This window comes from Equus caballus, chromosome 17 (genome assembly GCF_041296265.1).
Source record: "Equus caballus isolate H_3958 breed thoroughbred chromosome 17, TB-T2T, whole genome shotgun sequence".
In the NCBI taxonomy this organism is placed as follows: Eukaryota; Metazoa; Chordata; class Mammalia; order Perissodactyla; family Equidae; genus Equus; species Equus caballus.
Window position 1 is genome coordinate 38,061,413 of NC_091700.1, and position 22,253 is coordinate 38,083,665.

The 22,253-nt window shown below is 41.2% G+C and overlaps 1 protein-coding gene across 3 annotated transcripts in view; it reads right to left on the reverse strand.

Moving 5' to 3' along the window:
* The window catches only part of LOC138918366 (phosphatidylinositol 3,4,5-trisphosphate 3-phosphatase TPTE2-like), a 257,717-nt gene that overhangs the window by 97,907 nt on the left and 137,557 nt on the right, over positions 1-22,253 (reverse strand). The window contains exons 37-43 of one of the 3 annotated variants that reach the window (XM_070239617.1): positions 21,996-22,049; positions 15,862-15,909; positions 14,925-14,978; positions 8,787-8,834; positions 7,850-7,903; positions 1,714-1,761; positions 777-830 (exon numbers count right to left, since the gene is read on the reverse strand). In XM_070239617.1, the coding sequence (XP_070095718.1) occupies positions 777-830; positions 1,714-1,761; positions 7,850-7,903; positions 8,787-8,834; positions 14,925-14,978; positions 15,862-15,909; positions 21,996-22,049 (360 nt within the window). Of the gene's footprint in view, positions 1-776; positions 831-1,713; positions 1,762-7,849; positions 7,904-8,786; positions 8,835-14,924; positions 14,979-15,861; positions 15,910-21,995; positions 22,050-22,253 lie in introns of those variants that run through there. The other 2 variants (XM_070239618.1, XM_070239619.1) reach the window with 2 other exon arrangements.

The window sequence follows — 22,253 nt, forward strand, 5'->3', positions numbered from 1 at the left end:
CCTCTCTAGAAAGCTACAGTTGGTACGTCTACGGTTCACGATTGGAGTTTGTATTGGTTGCAGAGCCTCAAGCATGACCCCTCATTGCCTTGCCAGTGCTACTAGGATTGAGCCAAAACCATTCAGCAGAGCCTACAATGCCCTTCAAAACCTGACCCTGCCAGCCCTCATCCTTGTGGCGCACCTCTCTCTCCCTCAATCCTGTTCTCCAGTCCTGACCTCCTTTTATTTCCTCCCAAGAGCCATATGCCTTCCAACACTGCTCAATGACGTCAGAAAAAGAAGTGAGAGGTATAAGGACTGGACAGGAAAAATGAAAGTTATCGCTGTTTTCAGATGACATGACTAAGTACACGGAAAACTTTTGTTCCATGTAATAAGCACTTAAATGGTATTTATTACGTGCCAGACATCATCCTAAGTGTTTAACACTTATTTGGTCCTCATAACAAATCGTCACGGAGCCTGGAGAGTTGTTCCATGTTAACGTAAACACCAAGAAATGCAACAACATGTCATTTGAGATTTCCTACATGGGACAGTGATGTGACCAACTTATTTGAACAAGGATTCTGTGAATCTAAGAATATGATAAACATGACTTAGCTCAGTGGATCCGAAATTTTAGAAAAGATCTTAGAATCATTGTCCAGAATATTCCGCATTCCCATGGATCATGCCGCGTCTGCATTTCACTCACTCTCTCTCTCTCTCTCTCTCTCTCTCTCTCTCTCTCTCTCTCTCTCTCTCTCTCTCTCTCTGAGTATATACGTCACCTTTTGTTGGTGGTTCCATCACAGATTATTTCTGTCAGTTCATCGGGGTCATTTCTAAAGAATTAAAAGCATATATGATCAGACTCCAAGTGACTTCATAGAGTTACACTCTTGTTTGCAATTAGTTACAAGTAGTCTTCAAGTGGTAAACTGGTTGAACCCTAAAGAATTATGTGGGTGTTAGTTATTTGGAAACTAGTATTTTAATCTTCCCTAGAAATAGGGCTTTCTATAGTTGTAACGGAGATCTTCGGCCGGTCAAAAAGCCTAATGAATGAAGATATTGAAATACAATTCTTCACTACTGAACCTTACTCTCACGTGTAATTGCATCGAGGTTGAATTTAGCTCAAAATTCAACTCCAGGTTGTAGGCACACATTTCCCCAGCTCCTCCTAATTTCCTGATCCTCAACACCCTCCACCACATCCTGACCCTTCATGTATCATGTATGTCTTTTCTGTTCCTCATACAGGGTTCAGATGACTGCAGGTCTGAGGCACGGGCTCCCTCCACTATGACGGTGGCTTGGCATTCGGGACACCAGCTTCAGATGGTGGCAGAGCTCTGGAGGCTGAGGAAAGGAGCCGAGGTCTGTTGAGCTCCATTCTCTTCTGCTGAGAGCTCCACTGCTCCCTCTCCACTGCTACCGTCTCCTTGCTCCAAATAGGATTCTCTCCTCTCCTGGCCCACTCTAGCAGAGTCTTACACACAGGCATTCTGAGAGTTTCCTCAAAGCTTTGGCTACTACTTTCTAAGGCTCACAAACAAACCGTGAGTAAGAAGTCTCCCTCTTATGACTCCTCCTTCCTTTTGCCACCTAGGCCCAACAGGAAAGAAAGTTACCTACAGAAGCTTATAGTCTCTTACGGAAACCTGTTGTTGCCATCGATGCCCCCCGTACCTTTCACCACTCAGATCACTCATGTCAACTCACCCCATCTTGTCACTGTTGCCAGACGACATTCGGGAAGAATCCATAACCCTGCCATAGAGTAAAAAACAGGTACAAAAAATAGAGTCAGACATTTTGGAAGATAATCAGGTTCTTTTTCCCAACAGAATTGCAGCACACAAAAAGTAAAGTCACGAGGAAACACGACAGAAACAAAAGCATCCGTTTCAGGGTCCAGCACTGGAACCTCTGACACAGTTTCCGGGTTCTGTATGTGCGTGTGTGCGTGTCTGTGTGTCCCTGTGTGTATCCACTGGAAAGAGAATGAAGGGAACAAGGGAGACATAGCATTCATGATTAAACCTCCTTCCTTCTTCACCATTTTGTTTCTCCTTCATGCACTCTGGAATCAATTTGGGAAACGTGAGAGGGATCTGAGTGTGTCGGGATGGGGAGGTGCATCCAAGTAAGAGCTAACACAGAGATATAGATAGAAAGAGAATACACAAGAACAATGAACATACAGTGTCAGGGCCTAGTCCCTGGTTGTTATTTGGTAGGAAAGAAACAAGTAGGAAGGTCAAGGATGACCAAATGATGATTAAAAGATTTTCTGACCTGCGTGAAGACCATGCGTTTACAATGATTCTTTTTCTTTTTCTTTTTCTCTACAGTCCTTTCAGAAAACGTTATCTGGTTATATTATCCAAAATCAAGACTTTTCACCTCAAAACTGGCTTGGGTAATCTTTTCTCTATTTATCTTTTTCTTCATCTACAAAATAAGACACTTGCAAAATGCACTTTGAGTCTGTCACCTTCACAGTATCATGCTAATATTCAGCACTGCACAAATATTATTGATTTTTGGACAGCCTGCACTCTTCACCAAATTCTTTCAAATTTCATTAATTCTGTATCTGGCAACAATATACATTAGTATATATATCTTAAAGTTCAAATACACTTAAAGGTTCTCATCAAAGTAACACACCCTGATAATTTCCAGAGAAATCATGGGTTCCTATCAAGACGCCAAATGGTACGGCATGTTGCATCCTCCTCCCAAAACTTCAGAAGTCCTAAGGAACTATGCACCCCCAGAAATAACAAGAGTGACAACCCTGGGAAATGACAGAGGCCTGAAGGCTGTCTCTTAATTGGTGGGTAGCCTGGGATTAGGGGCAGTGGGTGGCAGCCTTGAGGGGCTCAGTGTGAGGGAAAATTTTAAGGACCGTTCTTGCCTCTCCCCTGAGTTGCTTGGAAGCGATCACTTTCCTTTCTCAGCAGAAACAAGTAGCAACCACCCAGATGTAGCTAGGATAAAAGTAGAGTAGCATTAGGTTAGCTGATGAAAGCAGGGAAGGGCTGAACAATCCTTGATCCTTCACTCCTCCACCTCCTCCGTCTCCCAAGCCCCAGGTGACAACCTCAAATGCCTCCTCAAATGCCGCTTTCCCCAAGAGCTCAAAGGTGACAGATCCTGACCACAGGAGTTGAGTGGTCACAGTGTTTCACGGTTTCTGAGACTGTCTGCGCCTGGGGCCATCACCTCCCCTCATACTAAACTTACTTAGAAAAACACACCTTAGGTCCTAGGTCTCAACAAAGGTGACTATATAATACAGCACCCAAGAGAGGACACTTCTGAGAGTGAAAAGGACACACTATTAATAATTATTCTGAGATAACAGCCACAGACTGAGATGGTCCCAAGCAAAACGTTAGCCCTTCTCTAATACAAGATGCCAGACAGAGTAGCCAACAGCCACAAGGAATGAAAGCTCACAAGTCAAAACAATTACATACCTGAGGAGTACAACGACTGAAAAAGAAATACAACAAAGTGAGCAACATATACCATTTGAAGTAGAACTACTGGAACATACTGGAACATAAGCATGACAAATACACTTAAAGATACAAGGGAAGATGTTAGTAGCACGAAGCGACAATGAGAAACCATAAGGAAAACCTCATGAGGAAATAGGTGTAAAAGTACGATTGTTAAAGACTTAAGTCGTGGGATAAATAGCAGTGTGGATACATGAGAACAGCAAATTATTTAGACATGGAAAATGACATTGAGAAACTCTCCCAGAAAACACAATAAAACAATAAAGTGAGAGAATATTTAAAAGAACAGCAGTGTGATATGGTGGGTAAAATAAGACATCTAACATCTGAAATAAACGAAATCCAAGACATCTAAGACGGAAAAAAAAGAAAACAGAGAAGAGGAAATATTCAAAAACTAATGAAGATAAATTTCACAAAGTTAAAGAAGGAAGTAAAAAATTATCTGTCAAGGATCCATGGAAATGAAGAGAAAATTCTAAAAGCTTCCAAAAAGAGCAAAGAAAATAAGAACAGACTGACACGATCTCTCTCTAGAGCAAACAGAACACATCTTGTTTGAGAGCACACAAGTGACATTTATGAAAACAGACAACATATTTGGACATAAACAAAGCATTAATAACGTGCGCGGGAGCAATATCATATAGATTTTCTCTGACCGTATCGCAACTGCAATAGCTTTTTAAAAGTCAACATAATATCAAAGAAGAAAAAAGTTGAAGGACTGACATGAGCCAATGTCAAAATTCACTATAAAGCTACAGCAATCAAGACAGTGTGGTACTGGCGAAAGAACAGACAAATGGACCAAAGGAGCAGAACAGAGAGCCTAGAAATAGATGCCCGTTAACATACTCCACCGTTCTTTGACAAAGGAGCACAGACCATACAATGGAGCAAAGACAGTCTTATCAACGAATGGTGCTGGAAGAACTGGACATCCACGTGCGAGACAATGAACGTGCACATGGACCTTTACACCTTTACAAAACGGAAATCAAAATGCATTATAGACCCACATGTAAAAAGCAAAACTCTAGAATTCCTAGAAGACAATAACACGGAAGAAAACCGAGATGACCTCTTTAGAAACATGACTTTCTAGATGTGACAGCAAAATCAAGATCATGAAAGGAATAACTGATAAGCTGGACTTCATTAACATTTTAAACTGCTGCTCCACAAGACACAATGTCAAGAGGATAAAAACACAAGCCACAGACTGGGAGAAAACATTTGCAAAAGGCACAGTTGATAAAGGAATAACAAATATACAAATACGCAAAGAAATCTTAAAACTAAACAACAAGAACACGCACAACCAGATTAAAAAATGGGGCAAACAACTTAACAGACATCTGGCCAAAGAAGACATAAAAATGGCAACTAAGAGTACGAGACGATGCTCCACATCATATGGCTCCAGGGAAATGCAAATTGAACAACAATGAGATACCACTACACACCTGTTAGAATAGTCAAAATATGGAACACTAACAACAGCAATTGCTGACAAGCATGTGGAGCAATGGAGACACTCATTCAGTATTGGTGGCAAGGCAAAACGGAACAGCCACTCTGGAAGGCAGTTTAGGGGTTTCTTACAAAACTAAGCATAACCCTTAACGTACGATCCAGCTTAACATACGCTCCCTGGTATTTACCCCAACGAGTTCAAAACTTACACGCAGATGAAAACCTGCACACAAATGCTGATAGCAGCTTTACTCGTAATCGCCAAAAAGCGGAAGCAACCAAGATGTCCTGCACCAGATGAACGGATGAACAAACCGTGGTACATCTAGTCAACGGCATATTATTCAGCGCTAAAAAGCAACGAGCTATCAAGCTGTGAAAAGAAACCTTACATGCATGTTACTTTGTGAAAGAAGCCAATCTGAAAAGGTTGCATACTGTATGAGGCCAACTATATGACATTCTGGAAGTGGCAAAATTGGGGCGACAGGAAGAGATCCGTGGTTGCCAGGAGTTGGCGGGGAGAAGGATGAATAGGCGGAGCACAAAGGATTTTTAGGGCAGTGAAAATACTCCATCGTTATGAAACTCTAATGACAGATTCATGTCATTCTACTTTTATCCAAACCCATAGAATGTATGACACCAAGAGTGAGTCGCAATGTAAACCATAAATCAGATAATATTCCATTATGGCTTTCATTTTCCAATTCTGGTAATCGTATTATGGTTACGGAAGTGAAAATTTTCTGATTTTGATCACTGTGCTGTGGTTAGGTGTCCCTGAAGGTAGAAAAATAAAACTGAAATATTCAGGAGTAAAGGGTATGTGGTCTGCATTTTCTCTCTAATGATTCAGGAATAGAGCCTAAGTGTGTAGGAAGGTGTGTGTCACGTGTGTGTCTATCAAACATCTTCTGCCTCAACTCACATAAAAATCAGGTCTAGATACAGGTATATTGAGAGAGAGAGCTCTTTCTATGTGTATATCTATATCTAAACGTATTTTCTTTCTCTCTCTCTCTTTCTATATATATCTATAGATCGATAGATCGATAGATAGATAGATTTATGTCTATATACCTACATATCCATATGATGGGAATAACAAAGGAAATGTGACAAAATGTTAACAATTGGAAATGTAAGTAAAGGGTATACTGGAGCTTTTGGAACCATTTGCGAGAAATTTCTGTATGTGTTGGAATATTGTTCAGTCTTAAAAAGAAATGAAATTCTGACACATGCTGCAACATGGATTGACTTTGAGGGCATTGTGCTAAATGAAATAACTAGTCACAAGAAGACAAATTTTGCATGATTCCACTGACATGACATACCTAGAGTAGTCAAACTCACAGAGACAGAAGGTAGAATGGTGGTTGCCAAGAGCTTGGGAAAGGGGCAACGGGGAGAGTAGTTTAATGTGTACAGAGTTTCAGTTTTGCAAGACGAGAAGAGTTCTGCAGGTTGGCTGCACAACAATATGAAGGTACCTAACGCTACAGAATGGCACACTTAAAAATGCTGAAGATGATCAATTTTAGGTTACATGCATTTACCACAATTTAGAAATCTGCATAAGTTTCGAATTCTTACAATGGAAAAAGTGTTTCAAAAATAGCTCTCCTGGTGCTTGTTCTGGTGAAAATGAGATTGGGGAAAAAAGGAGATAGTACAAAAAAGCTGACGTTGAAAAACCAAAAATTGTCTGTCTCAACTCATCCTACATCCAACCTATTCCACCAAGGAAACTTGAAAGTGCATTTAGAACAATGCCCCTTACTGAGTCTATGTCTTGATTTGCTCTGTCAACCTCCTGACTAAAGACTCAAAGGGCTATCTTCACTGGGTCTCTCCACACTCTGTCTGGAGTCGGCTCCCTGTTTTGTGGTCAGCTCTCACTCTTCTCAGCATTCACGTGGGAGAGGGAATATCGAGCTGCACAGACTCTCCAGCCCTTAAAAGCCCATATAGCGGCAGAGACAACATACCCTCTCCACATCCCAGACATCACCCCAAAAGATGTCCACATACCTGGGAATGCACAGTCTAGGAGTGCATCTCTAGAAAAGCCTACCTCTCTAGAAAGCTACAGTTGGTACGTCTACGGTTCACGATTGGAGTTTGTATTGGTTGCAGAGCCTCAAGCATGACCCCTCATTGCCTTGCCAGTGCTACTAGGATTGAGCCAAAACCATTCAGCAGAGCCTACAATGCCCTTCAAAACCTGACCCTGCCAGCCCTCATCCTTGTGGCGCACCTCTCTCTCCCTCAATCCTGTTCTCCAGTCCTGACCTCCTTTTATTTCCTCCCAAGAGCCATATGCCTTCCAACACTGCTCAATGACGTCAGAAAAAGAAGTGAGAGGTATAAGGACTGGACAGGAAAAATGAAAGTTATCGCTGTTTTCAGATGACATGACTAAGTACACGGAAAACTTTTGTTCCATGTAATAAGCACTTAAATGGTATTTATTACGTGCCAGACATCATCCTAAGTGTTTAACACTTATTTGGTCCTCATAACAAATCGTCACGGAGCCTGGAGAGTTGTTCCATGTTAACGTAAACACCAAGAAATGCAACAACATGTCATTTGAGATTTCCTACATGGGACAGTGATGTGACCAACTTATTTGAACAAGGATTCTGTGAATCTAAGAATATGATAAACATGACTTAGCTCAGTGGATCCGAAATTTTAGAAAAGATCTTAGAATCATTGTCCAGAATATTCCGCATTCCCATGGATCATGCCGCGTCTGCATTTCACTCACTCTCTCTCTCTCTCTCTCTCTCTCTCTCTCTCTCTCTCTCTCTCTCTCTGAGTATATACGTCACCTTTTGTTGGTGGTTCCATCACAGATTATTTCTGTCAGTTCATCGGGGTCATTTCTAAAGAATTAAAAGCATATATGATCAGACTCCAAGTGACTTCATAGAGTTACACTCTTGTTTGCAATTAGTTACAAGTAGTCTTCAAGTGGTAAACTGGTTGAACCCTAAAGAATTATGTGGGTGTTAGTTATTTGGAAACTAGTATTTTAATCTTCCCTAGAAATAGGGCTTTCTATAGTTGTAACGGAGATCTTCGGCCGGTCAAAAAGCCTAATGAATGAAGATATTGAAATACAATTCTTCACTACTGAACCTTACTCTCACGTGTAATTGCATCGAGGTTGAATTTAGCTCAAAATTCAACTCCAGGTTGTAGGCACACATTTCCCCAGCTCCTCCTAATTTCCTGATCCTCAACACCCTCCACCACATCCTGACCCTTCATGTATCATGTATGTCTTTTCTGTTCCTCATACAGGGTTCAGATGACTGCAGGTCTGAGGCACGGGCTCCCTCCACTATGACAGTGGCTTGGCATTCGGGACACCAGCTTCAGATGGTGGCAGAGCTCTGGAGGCTGAGGAAAGGAGCCGAGGTCTGTTGAGCTCCATTCTCTTCTGCTGAGAGCTCCACTGCTCCCTCTCCACTGCTACCGTCTCCTTGCTCCAAATAGGATTCTCTCCTCTCCTGGCCCACTCTAGCAGAGTCTTACACACAGGCATTCTGAGAGTTTCCTCAAAGCTTTGGCTACTACTTTCTAAGGCTCACAAACAAACCGTGAGTAAGAAGTCTCCCTCTTATGACTCCTCCTTCCTTTTGCCACCTAGGCCCAACAGGAAAGAAAGTTACCTACAGAAGCTTATAGTCTCTTACGGAAACCTGTTGTTGCCATCGATGCCCCCCGTACCTTTCACCACTCAGATCACTCATGTCAACTCACCCCATCTTGTCACTGTTGCCAGACGACATTCGGGAAGAATCCATAACCCTGCCATAGAGTAAAAAACAGGTACAAAAAATAGAGTCAGACATTTTGGAAGATAATCAGGTTCTTTTTCCCAACAGAATTGCAGCACACAAAAAGTAAAGTCACGAGGAAACACGACAGAAACAAAAGCATCCGTTTCAGGGTCCAGCACTGGAACCTCTGACACAGTTTCCGGGTTCTGTATGTGCGTGTGTGCGTGTCTGTGTGTCCCTGTGTGTATCCACTGGAAAGAGAATGAAGGGAACAAGGGAGACATAGCATTCATGATTAAACCTCCTTCCTTCTTCACCATTTTGTTTCTCCTTCATGCACTCTGGAATCAATTTGGGAAACGTGAGAGGGATCTGAGTGTGTCGGGATGGGGAGGTGCATCCAAGTAAGAGCTAACACAGAGATATAGATAGAAAGAGAATACACAAGAACAATGAACATACAGTGTCAGGGCCTAGTCCCTGGTTGTTATTTGGTAGGAAAGAAACAAGTAGGAAGGTCAAGGATGACCAAATGATGATTAAAAGATTTTCTGACCTGCGTGAAGACCATGCGTTTACAATGATTCTTTTTCTTTTTCTTTTTCTCTACAGTCCTTTCAGAAAACGTTATCTGGTTATATTATCCAAAATCAAGACTTTTCACCTCAAAACTGGCTTGGGTAATCTTTTCTCTATTTATCTTTTTCTTCATCTACAAAATAAGACACTTGCAAAATGCACTTTGAGTCTGTCACCTTCACAGTATCATGCTAATATTCAGCACTGCACAAATATTATTGATTTTTGGACAGCCTGCACTCTTCACCAAATTCTTTCAAATTTCATTAATTCTGTATCTGGCAACAATATACATTAGTATATATATCTTAAAGTTCAAATACACTTAAAGGTTCTCATCAAAGTAACACACCCTGATAATTTCCAGAGAAATCATGGGTTCCTATCAAGACGCCAAATGGTACGGCATGTTGCATCCTCCTCCCAAAACTTCAGAAGTCCTAAGGAACTATGCACCCCCAGAAATAACAAGAGTGACAACCCTGGGAAATGACAGAGGCCTGAAGGCTGTCTCTTAATTGGTGGGTAGCCTGGGATTAGGGGCAGTGGGTGGCAGCCTTGAGGGGCTCAGTGTGAGGGAAAATTTTAAGGACCGTTCTTGCCTCTCCCCTGAGTTGCTTGGAAGCGATCACTTTCCTTTCTCAGCAGAAACAAGTAGCAACCACCCAGATGTAGCTAGGATAAAAGTAGAGTAGCATTAGGTTAGCTGATGAAAGCAGGGAAGGGCTGAACAATCCTTGATCCTTCACTCCTCCACCTCCTCCGTCTCCCAAGCCCCAGGTGACAACCTCAAATGCCTCCTCAAATGCCGCTTTCCCCAAGAGCTCAAAGGTGACAGATCCTGACCACAGGAGTTGAGTGGTCACAGTGTTTCACGGTTTCTGAGACTGTCTGCGCCTGGGGCCATCACCTCCCCTCATACTAAACTTACTTAGAAAAACACACCTTAGGTCCTAGGTCTCAACAAAGGTGACTATATAATACAGCACCCAAGAGAGGACACTTCTGAGAGTGAAAAGGACACACTATTAATAATTATTCTGAGATAACAGCCACAGACTGAGATGGTCCCAAGCAAAACGTTAGCCCTTCTCTAATACAAGATGCCAGACAGAGTAGCCAACAGCCACAAGGAATGAAAGCTCACAAGTCAAAACAATTACATACCTGAGGAGTACAACGACTGAAAAAGAAATACAACAAAGTGAGCAACATATACCATTTGAAGTAGAACTACTGGAACATACTGGAACATAAGCATGACAAATACACTTAAAGATACAAGGGAAGATGTTAGTAGCACGAAGCGACAATGAGAAACCATAAGGAAAACCTCATGAGGAAATAGGTGTAAAAGTACGATTGTTAAAGACTTAAGTCGTGGGATAAATAGCAGTGTGGATACATGAGAACAGCAAATTATTTAGACATGGAAAATGACATTGAGAAACTCTCCCAGAAAACACAATAAAACAATAAAGTGAGAGAATATTTAAAAGAACAGCAGTGTGATATGGTGGGTAAAATAAGACATCTAACATCTGAAATAAACGAAATCCAAGACATCTAAGACGGAAAAAAAAGAAAACAGAGAAGAGGAAATATTCAAAAACTAATGAAGATAAATTTCACAAAGTTAAAGAAGGAAGTAAAAAATTATCTGTCAAGGATCCATGGAAATGAAGAGAAAATTCTAAAAGCTTCCAAAAAGAGCAAAGAAAATAAGAACAGACTGACACGATCTCTCTCTAGAGCAAACAGAACACATCTTGTTTGAGAGCACACAAGTGACATTTATGAAAACAGACAACATATTTGGACATAAACAAAGCATTAATAACGTGCGCGGGAGCAATATCATATAGATTTTCTCTGACCGTATCGCAACTGCAATAGCTTTTTAAAAGTCAACATAATATCAAAGAAGAAAAAAGTTGAAGGACTGACATGAGCCAATGTCAAAATTCACTATAAAGCTACAGCAATCAAGACAGTGCGGTACTGGCGAAAGAACAGACAAATGGACCAAAGGAGCAGAACAGAGAGCCTAGAAATAGATGCCCGTTAACATACTCCACCGTTCTTTGACAAAGGAGCACAGACCATACAATGGAGCAAAGACAGTCTTATCAACGAATGGTGCTGGAAGAACTGGACATCCACGTGCGAGACAATGAACGTGCACATGGACCTTTACACCTTTACAAAACGGAAATCAAAATGCATTATAGACCCACATGTAAAAAGCAAAACTCTAGAATTCCTAGAAGACAATAACACGGAAGAAAACCGAGATGACCTCTTTAGAAACATGACTTTCTAGATGTGACAGCAAAATCAAGATCATGAAAGGAATAACTGATAAGCTGGACTTCATTAACATTTTAAACTGCTGCTCCACAAGACACAATGTCAAGAGGATAAAAACACAAGCCACAGACTGGGAGAAAACATTTGCAAAAGGCACAGTTGATAAAGGAATAACAAATATACAAATACGCAAAGAAATCTTAAAACTAAACAACAAGAACACGCACAACCAGATTAAAAAATGGGGCAAACAACTTAACAGACATCTGGCCAAAGAAGACATAAAAATGGCAACTAAGAGTACGAGACGATGCTCCACATCATATGGCTCCAGGGAAATGCAAATTGAACAACAATGAGATACCACTACACACCTGTTAGAATAGTCAAAATATGGAACACTAACAACAGCAATTGCTGACAAGCATGTGGAGCAATGGAGACACTCATTCAGTATTGGTGGCAAGGCAAAACGGAACAGCCACTCTGGAAGGCAGTTTAGGGGTTTCTTACAAAACTAAGCATAACCCTTAACGTACGATCCAGCTTAACATACGCTCCCTGGTATTTACCCCAACGAGTTCAAAACTTACACGCAGATGAAAACCTGCACACAAATGCTGATAGCAGCTTTACTCGTAATCGCCAAAAAGCGGAAGCAACCAAGATGTCCTGCACCAGATGAACGGATGAACAAACCGTGGTACATCTAGTCAACGGCATATTATTCAGCGCTAAAAAGCAACGAGCTATCAAGCTGTGAAAAGAAACCTTACATGCATGTTACTTTGTGAAAGAAGCCAATCTGAAAAGGTTGCATACTGTATGAGGCCAACTATATGACATTCTGGAAGTGGCAAAATTGGGGCGACAGGAAGAGATCCGTGGTTGCCAGGAGTTGGCGGGGAGAAGGATGAATAGGCGGAGCACAAAGGATTTTTAGGGCAGTGAAAATACTCCATCGTTATGAAACTCTAATGACAGATTCATGTCATTCTACTTTTATCCAAACCCATAGAATGTATGACACCAAGAGTGAGTCGCAATGTAAACCATAAATCAGATAATATTCCATTATGGCTTTCATTTTCCAATTCTGGTAATCGTATTATGGTTACGGAAGTGAAAATTTTCTGATTTTGATCACTGTGCTGTGGTTAGGTGTCCCTGAAGGTAGAAAAATAAAACTGAAATATTCAGGAGTAAAGGGTATGTGGTCTGCATTTTCTCTCTAATGATTCAGGAATAGAGCCTAAGTGTGTAGGAAGGTGTGTGTCACGTGTGTGTCTATCAAACATCTTCTGCCTCAACTCACATAAAAATCAGGTCTAGATACAGGTATATTGAGAGAGAGAGCTCTTTCTATGTGTATATCTATATCTAAACGTATTTTCTTTCTCTCTCTCTCTTTCTATATATATCTATAGATCGATAGATCGATAGATAGATAGATTTATGTCTATATACCTACATATCCATATGATGGGAATAACAAAGGAAATGTGACAAAATGTTAACAATTGGAAATGTAAGTAAAGGGTATACTGGAGCTTTTGGAACCATTTGCGAGAAATTTCTGTATGTGTTGGAATATTGTTCAGTCTTAAAAAGAAATGAAATTCTGACACATGCTGCAACATGGATTGACTTTGAGGGCATTGTGCTAAATGAAATAACTAGTCACAAGAAGACAAATTTTGCATGATTCCACTGACATGACATACCTAGAGTAGTCAAACTCACAGAGACAGAAGGTAGAATGGTGGTTGCCAAGAGCTTGGGAAAGGGGCAACGGGGAGAGTAGTTTAATGTGTACAGAGTTTCAGTTTTGCAAGACGAGAAGAGTTCTGCAGGTTGGCTGCACAACAATATGAAGGTACCTAACGCTACAGAATGGCACACTTAAAAATGCTGAAGATGATCAATTTTAGGTTACATGCATTTACCACAATTTAGAAATCTGCATAAGTTTCGAATTCTTACAATGGAAAAAGTGTTTCAAAAATAGCTCTCCTGGTGCTTGTTCTGGTGAAAATGAGATTGGGGAAAAAAGGAGATAGTACAAAAAAGCTGACGTTGAAAAACCAAAAATTGTCTGTCTCAACTCATCCTACATCCAACCTATTCCACCAAGGAAACTTGAAAGTGCATTTAGAACAATGCCCCTTACTGAGTCTATGTCTTGATTTGCTCTGTCAACCTCCTGACTAAAGACTCAAAGGGCTATCTTCACTGGGTCTCTCCACACTCTGTCTGGAGTCGGCTCCCTGTTTTGTGGTCAGCTCTCACTCTTCTCAGCATTCACGTGGGAGAGGGAATATCGAGCTGCACAGACTCTCCAGCCCTTAAAAGCCCATATAGCGGCAGAGACAACATACCCTCTCCACATCCCAGACATCACCCCAAAAGATGTCCACATACCTGGGAATGCACAGTCTAGGAGTGCATCTCTAGAAAAGCCTACCTCTCTAGAAAGCTACAGTTGGTACGTCTACGGTTCACGATTGGAGTTTGTATTGGTTGCAGAGCCTCAAGCATGACCCCTCATTGCCTTGCCAGTGCTACTAGGATTGAGCCAAAACCATTCAGCAGAGCCTACAATGCCCTTCAAAACCTGACCCTGCCAGCCCTCATCCTTGTGGCGCACCTCTCTCTCCCTCAATCCTGTTCTCCAGTCCTGACCTCCTTTTATTTCCTCCCAAGAGCCATATGCCTTCCAACACTGCTCAATGACGTCAGAAAAAGAAGTGAGAGGTATAAGGACTGGACAGGAAAAATGAAAGTTATCGCTGTTTTCAGATGACATGACTAAGTACACGGAAAACTTTTGTTCCATGTAATAAGCACTTAAATGGTATTTATTACGTGCCAGACATCATCCTAAGTGTTTAACACTTATTTGGTCCTCATAACAAATCGTCACGGAGCCTGGAGAGTTGTTCCATGTTAACGTAAACACCAAGAAATGCAACAACATGTCATTTGAGATTTCCTACATGGGACAGTGATGTGACCAACTTATTTGAACAAGGATTCTGTGAATCTAAGAATATGATAAACATGACTTAGCTCAGTGGATCCGAAATTTTAGAAAAGATCTTAGAATCATTGTCCAGAATATTCCGCATTCCCATGGATCATGCCGCGTCTGCATTTCACTCACTCTCTCTCTCTCTCTCTCTCTCTCTCTCTCTCTCTCTCTCTCTCTCTCTCTGAGTATATACGTCACCTTTTGTTGGTGGTTCCATCACAGATTATTTCTGTCAGTTCATCGGGGTCATTTCTAAAGAATTAAAAGCATATATGATCAGACTCCAAGTGACTTCATAGAGTTACACTCTTGTTTGCAATTAGTTACAAGTAGTCTTCAAGTGGTAAACTGGTTGAACCCTAAAGAATTATGTGGGTGTTAGTTATTTGGAAACTAGTATTTTAATCTTCCCTAGAAATAGGGCTTTCTATAGTTGTAACGGAGATCTTCGGCCGGTCAAAAAGCCTAATGAATGAAGATATTGAAATACAATTCTTCACTACTGAACCTTACTCTCACGTGTAATTGCATCGAGGTTGAATTTAGCTCAAAATTCAACTCCAGGTTGTAGGCACACATTTCCCCAGCTCCTCCTAATTTCCTGATCCTCAACACCCTCCACCACATCCTGACCCTTCATGTATCATGTATGTCTTTTCTGTTCCTCATACAGGGTTCAGATGACTGCAGGTCTGAGGCACGGGCTCCCTCCACTATGACGGTGGCTTGGCATTCGGGACACCAGCTTCAGATGGTGGCAGAGCTCTGGAGGCTGAGGAAAGGAGCCGAGGTCTGTTGAGCTCCATTCTCTTCTGCTGAGAGCTCCACTGCTCCCTCTCCACTGCTACCGTCTCCTTGCTCCAAATAGGATTCTCTCCTCTCCTGGCCCACTCTAGCAGAGTCTTACACACAGGCATTCTGAGAGTTTCCTCAAAGCTTTGGCTACTACTTTCTAAGGCTCACAAACAAACCGTGAGTAAGAAGTCTCCCTCTTATGACTCCTCCTTCCTTTTGCCACCTAGGCCCAACAGGAAAGAAAGTTACCTACAGAAGCTTATAGTCTCTTACGGAAACCTGTTGTTGCCATCGATGCCCCCCGTACCTTTCACCACTCAGATCACTCATGTCAACTCACCCCATCTTGTCACTGTTGCCAGACGACATTCGGGAAGAATCCATAACCCTGCCATAGAGTAAAAAACAGGTACAAAAAATAGAGTCAGACATTTTGGAAGATAATCAGGTTCTTTTTCCCAACAGAATTGCAGCACACAAAAAGTAAAGTCACGAGGAAACACGACAGAAACAAAAGCATCCGTTTCAGGGTCCAGCACTGGAACCTCTGACACAGTTTCCGGGTTCTGTATGTGCGTGTGTGCGTGTCTGTGTGTCCCTGTGTGTATCCACTGGAAAGAGAATGAAGGGAACAAGGGAGACATAGCATTCATGATTAAACCTCCTTCCTTCTTCACCATTTTGTTTCTCCTTCATGCACTCTGGAATCAATTTGGGAAACGTGAGAGGGATCTGAGTGTGTCGGGATGGGGAGGTGCATCCAAGTAAGAGCTAACACAGAGATATAGATAGAAAGAGAATACACAAGAACAATGAACATACAGTGTCAGGGCCTAGTCCCTGGTTGTTATTTGGTAGGAAAGAAACAAGTAGGAAGGTCAAGGATGACCAAATGATGATTAAAAGATTTTCTGACCTGCGTGAAGACCATGCGTTTACAATGATTCTTTTTCTTTTTCTTTTTCTCTACAGTCCTTTCAGAAAACGTTATCTGGTTATATTATCCAAAATCAAGACTTTTCACCTCAAAACTGGCTTGGGTAATCTTTTCTCTATTTATCTTTTTCTTCATCTACAAAATAAGACACTTGCAAAATGCACTTTGAGTCTGTCACCTTCACAGTATCATGCTAATATTCAGCACTGCACAAATATTATTGATTTTTGGACAGCCTGCACTCTTCACCAAATTCTTTCAAATTTCATTAATTCTGTATCTGGCAACAATATACATTAGTATATATATCTTAAAGTTCAAATACACTTAAAGGTTCTCATCAAAGTAACACACCCTGATAATTTCCAGAGAAATCATGGGTTCCTATCAAGACGCCAAATGGTACGGCATGTTGCATCCTCCTCCCAAAACTTCAGAAGTCCTAAGGAACTATGCACCCCCAGAAATAACAAGAGTGACAACCCTGGGAAATGACAGAGGCCTGAAGGCTGTCTCTTAATTGGTGGGTAGCCTGGGATTAGGGGCAGTGGGTGGCAGCCTTGAGGGGCTCAGTGTGAGGGAAAATTTTAAGGACCGTTCTTGCCTCTCCCCTGAGTTGCTTGGAAGCGATCACTTTCCTTTCTCAGCAGAAACAAGTAGCAACCACCCAGATGTAGCTAGGATAAAAGTAGAGTAGCATTAGGTTAGCTGATGAAAGCAGGGAAGGGCTGAACAATCCTTGATCCTTCACTCCTCCACCTCCTCCGTCTCCCAAGCCCCAGGTGACAACCTCAAATGCCTCCTCAAATGCCGCTTTCCCCAAGAGCTCAAAGGTGACAGATCCTGACCACAGGAGTTGAGTGGTCACAGTGTTTCACGGTTTCTGAGACTGTCTGCGCCTGGGGCCATCACCTCCCCTCATACTAAACTTACTTAGAAAAACACACCTTAGGTCCTAGGTCTCAACAAAGGTGACTATATAATACAGCACCCAAGAGAGGACACTTCTGAGAGTGAAAAGGACACACTATTAATAATTATTCTGAGATAACAGCCACAGACTGAGATGGTCCCAAGCAAAACGTTAGCCCTTCTCTAATACAAGATGCCAGACAGAGTAGCCAACAGCCACAAGGAATGAAAGCTCACAAGTCAAAACAATTACATACCTGAGGAGTACAACGACTGAAAAAGAAATACAACAAAGTGAGCAACATATACCATTTGAAGTAGAACTACTGGAACATACTGGAACATAAGCATGACAAATACACTTAAAGATACAAGGGAAGATGTTAGTAGCACGAAGCGACAATGAGAAACCATAAGGAAAACCTCATGAGGAAATAGGTGTAAAAGTACGATTGTTAAAGACTTAAGTCGTGGGATAAATAGCAGTGTGGATACATGAGAACAGCAAATTATTTAGACATGGAAAATGACATTGAGAAACTCTCCCAGAAAACACAATAAAACAATAAAGTGAGAGAATATTTAAAAGAACAGCAGTGTGATATGGTGGGTAAAATAAGACATCTAACATCTGAAATAAACGAAATCCAAGACATCTAAGACGGAAAAAAAAGAAAACAGAGAAGAGGAAATATTCAAAAACTAATGAAGATAAATTTCACAAAGTTAAAGAAGGAAGTAAAAAATTATCTGTCAAGGATCCATGGAAATGAAGAGAAAATTCTAAAAGCTTCCAAAAAGAGCAAAGAAAATAAGAACAGACTGACACGATCTCTCTCTAGAGCAAACAGAACACATCTTGTTTGAGAGCACACAAGTGACATTTATGAAAACAGACAACATATTTGGACATAAACAAAGCATTAATAACGTGCGCGGGAGCAATATCATATAGATTTTCTCTGACCGTATCGCAACTGCAATAGCTTTTTAAAAGTCAACATAATATCAAAGAAGAAAAAAGTTGAAGGACTGACATGAGCCAATGTCAAAATTCACTATAAAGCTACAGCAATCAAGACAGTGCGGTACTGGCGAAAGAACAGACAAATGGACCAAAGGAGCAGAACAGAGAGCCTAGAAATAGATGCCCGTTAACATACTCCACCGTTCTTTGACAAAGGAGCACAGACCATACAATGGAGCAAAGACAGTCTTATCAACGAATGGTGCTGGAAGAACTGGACATCCACGTGCGAGACAATGAACGTGCACATGGACCTTTACACCTTTACAAAACGGAAATCAAAATGCATTATAGACCCACATGTAAAAAGCAAAACTCTAGAATTCCTAGAAGACAATAACACGGAAGAAAACCGAGATGACCTCTTTAGAAACATGACTTTCTAGATGTGACAGCAAAATCAAGATCATGAAAGGAATAACTGATAAGCTGGACTTCATTAACATTTTAAACTGCTGCTCCACAAGACACAATGTCAAGAGGATAAAAACACAAGCCACAGACTGGGAGAAAACATTTGCAAAAGGCACAGTTGATAAAGGAATAACAAATATACAAATACGCAAAGAAATCTTAAAACTAAACAACAAGAACACGCACAACCAGATTAAAAAATGGGGCAAACAACTTAACAGACATCTGGCCAAAGAAGACATAAAAATGGCAACTAAGAGTACGAGACGATGCTCCACATCATATGGCTCCAGGGAAATGCAAATTGAACAACAATGAGATACCACTACACACCTGTTAGAATAGTCAAAATATGGAACACTAACAACAGCAATTGCTGACAAGCATGTGGAGCAATGGAGACACTCATTCAGTATTGGTGGCAAGGCAAAACGGAACAGCCACTCTGGAAGGCAGTTTAGGGGTTTCTTACAAAACTAAGCATAACCCTTAACGTACGATCCAGCTTAACATACGCTCCCTGGTATTTACCCCAACGAGTTCAAAACTTACACGCAGATGAAAACCTGCGCACAAATGCTGATAGCAGCTTTACTCGTAGTCGCCAAAAAGCGGAAGCAACCAAGATGTCCTGCACCAGATGAACGGATGAACAAACCGTGGTACATCTAGTCAACGGCATATTATTCAGCGCTAAAAAGCAACGAGCTATCAAGCTGTGAAAAGAAACCTTACATGCATGTTACTTTGTGAAAGAAGCCAATCTGAAAAGGTTGCATACTGTATGAGGCCAACTATATGACATTCTGGAAGTGGCAAAATTGGGGCGACAGGAAGAGATCCGTGGTTGCCAGGAGTTGGCGGGGAGAAGGATGAATAGGCGGAGCACAAAGGATTTTTAGGGCAGTGAAAATACTCCATCGTTATGAAACTCTAATGACAGATTCATGTCATTCTACTTTTATCCAAACCCATAGAATGTATGACACCAAGAGTGAGTCGCAATGTAAACCATAAATCAGATAATATTCCATTATGGCTTTCATTTTCCAATTCTGGTAATCGTATTATGGTTACGGAAGTGAAAATTTTCTGATTTTGATCACTGTGCTGTGGTTAGGTGTCCCTGAAGGTAGAAAAATAAAACTGAAATATTCAGGAGTAAAGGGTATGTGGTCTGCATTTTCTCTCTAATGATTCAGGAATAGAGCCTAAGTGTGTAGGAAGGTGTGTGTCACGTGTGTGTCTATCAAACATCTTCTGCCTCAACTCACATAAAAATCAGGTCTAGATACAGGTATATTGAGAGAGAGAGCTCTTTCTATGTGTATATCTATATCTAAACGTATTTTCTTTCTCTCTCTCTCTTTCTATATATATCTATAGATCGATAGATCGATAGATAGATAGATTTATGTCTATATACCTACATATCCATATGATGGGAATAACAAAGGAAATGTGACAAAATGTTAACAATTGGAAATGTAAGTAAAGGGTATACTGGAGCTTTTGGAACCATTTGCGAGAAATTTCTGTATGTGTTGGAATATTGTTCAGTCTTAAAAAGAAATGAAATTCTGACACATGCTGCAACATGGATTGACTTTGAGGGCATTGTGCTAAATGAAATAACTAGTCACAAGAAGACAAATTTTGCATGATTCCACTGACATGACATACCTAGAGTAGTCAAACTCACAGAGACAGAAGGTAGAATGGTGGTTGCCAAGAGCTTGGGAAAGGGGCAACGGGGAGAGTAGTTTAATGTGTACAGAGTTTCAGTTTTGCAAGACGAGAAGAGTTCTGCAGGTTGGCTGCACAACAATATGAAGGTACCTAACGCTACAGAATGGCACACTTAAAAATGCTGAAGATGATCAATTTTAGGTTACATGCATTTACCACAATTTAGAAATCTGCATAAGTTTCGAATTCTTACAATGGAAAAAGTGTTTCAAAAATAGCTCTCCTGGTGCTTGTTCTGGTGAAAATGAGATTGGGGAAAAAAGGAGATAGTACAAAAAAGCTGACGTTGAAAAACCAAAAATTGTCTGTCTCAACTCATCCTACATCCAACCTATTCCACCAAGGAAACTTGAAAGTGCATTTAGAACAATGCCCCTTACTGAGTCTATGTCTTGATTTGCTCTGTCAACCTCCTGACTAAAGACTCAAAGGGCTATCTTCACTGGGTCTCTCCACACTCTGTCTGGAGTCGGCTCCCTGTTTTGTGGTCAGCTCTCACTCTTCTCAGCATTCACGTGGGAGAGGGAATATCGAGCTGCACAGACTCTCCAGCCCTTAAAAGCCCATATAGCGGCAGAGACAACATACCCTCTCCACATCCCAGACATCACCCCAAAAGATGTCCACATACCTGGGAATGCACAGTCTAGGAGTGCATCTCTAGAAAAGCCTACCTCTCTAGAAAGCTACAGTTGGTACGTCTACGGTTCACGATTGGAGTTTGTATTGGTTGCAGAGCCTCAAGCATGACCCCTCATTGCCTTGCCAGTGCTACTAGGATTGAGCCAAAACCATTCAGCAGAGCCTACAATGCCCTTCAAAACCTGACCCTGCCAGCCCTCATCCTTGTGGCGCACCTCTCTCTCCCTCAATCCTGTTCTCCAGTCCTGACCTCCTTTTATTTCCTCCCAAGAGCCATATGCCTTCCAACACTGCTCAATGACGTCAGAAAAAGAAGTGAGAGGTATAAGGACTGGACAGGAAAAATGAAAGTTATCGCTGTTTTCAGATGACATGACTAAGTACACGGAAAACTTTTGTTCCATGTAATAAGCACTTAAATGGTATTTATTACGTGCCAGACATCATCCTAAGTGTTTAACACTTATTTGGTCCTCATAACAAATCGTCACGGAGCCTGGAGAGTTGTTCCATGTTAACGTAAACACCAAGAAATGCAACAACATGTCATTTGAGATTTCCTACATGGGACAGTGATGTGACCAACTTATTTGAACAAGGATTCTGTGAATCTAAGAATATGATAAACATGACTTAGCTCAGTGGATCCGAAATTTTAGAAAAGATCTTAGAATCATTGTCCAGAATATTCCGCATTCCCATGGATCATGCCGCGTCTGCATTTCACTCACTCTCTCTCTCTCTCTCTCTCTCTCTCTCTCTCTCTCTCTCTCTCTCTGAGTATATACGTCACCTTTTGTTGGTGGTTCCATCACAGATTATTTCTGTCAGTTCATCGGGGTCATTTCTAAAGAATTAAAAGCATATATGATCAGACTCCAAGTGACTTCATAGAGTTACACTCTTGTTTGCAATTAGTTACAAGTAGTCTTCAAGTGGTAAACTGGTTGAACCCTAAAGAATTATGTGGGTGTTAGTTATTTGGAAACTAGTATTTTAATCTTCCCTAGAAATAGGGCTTTCTATAGTTGTAACGGAGATCTTCGGCCGG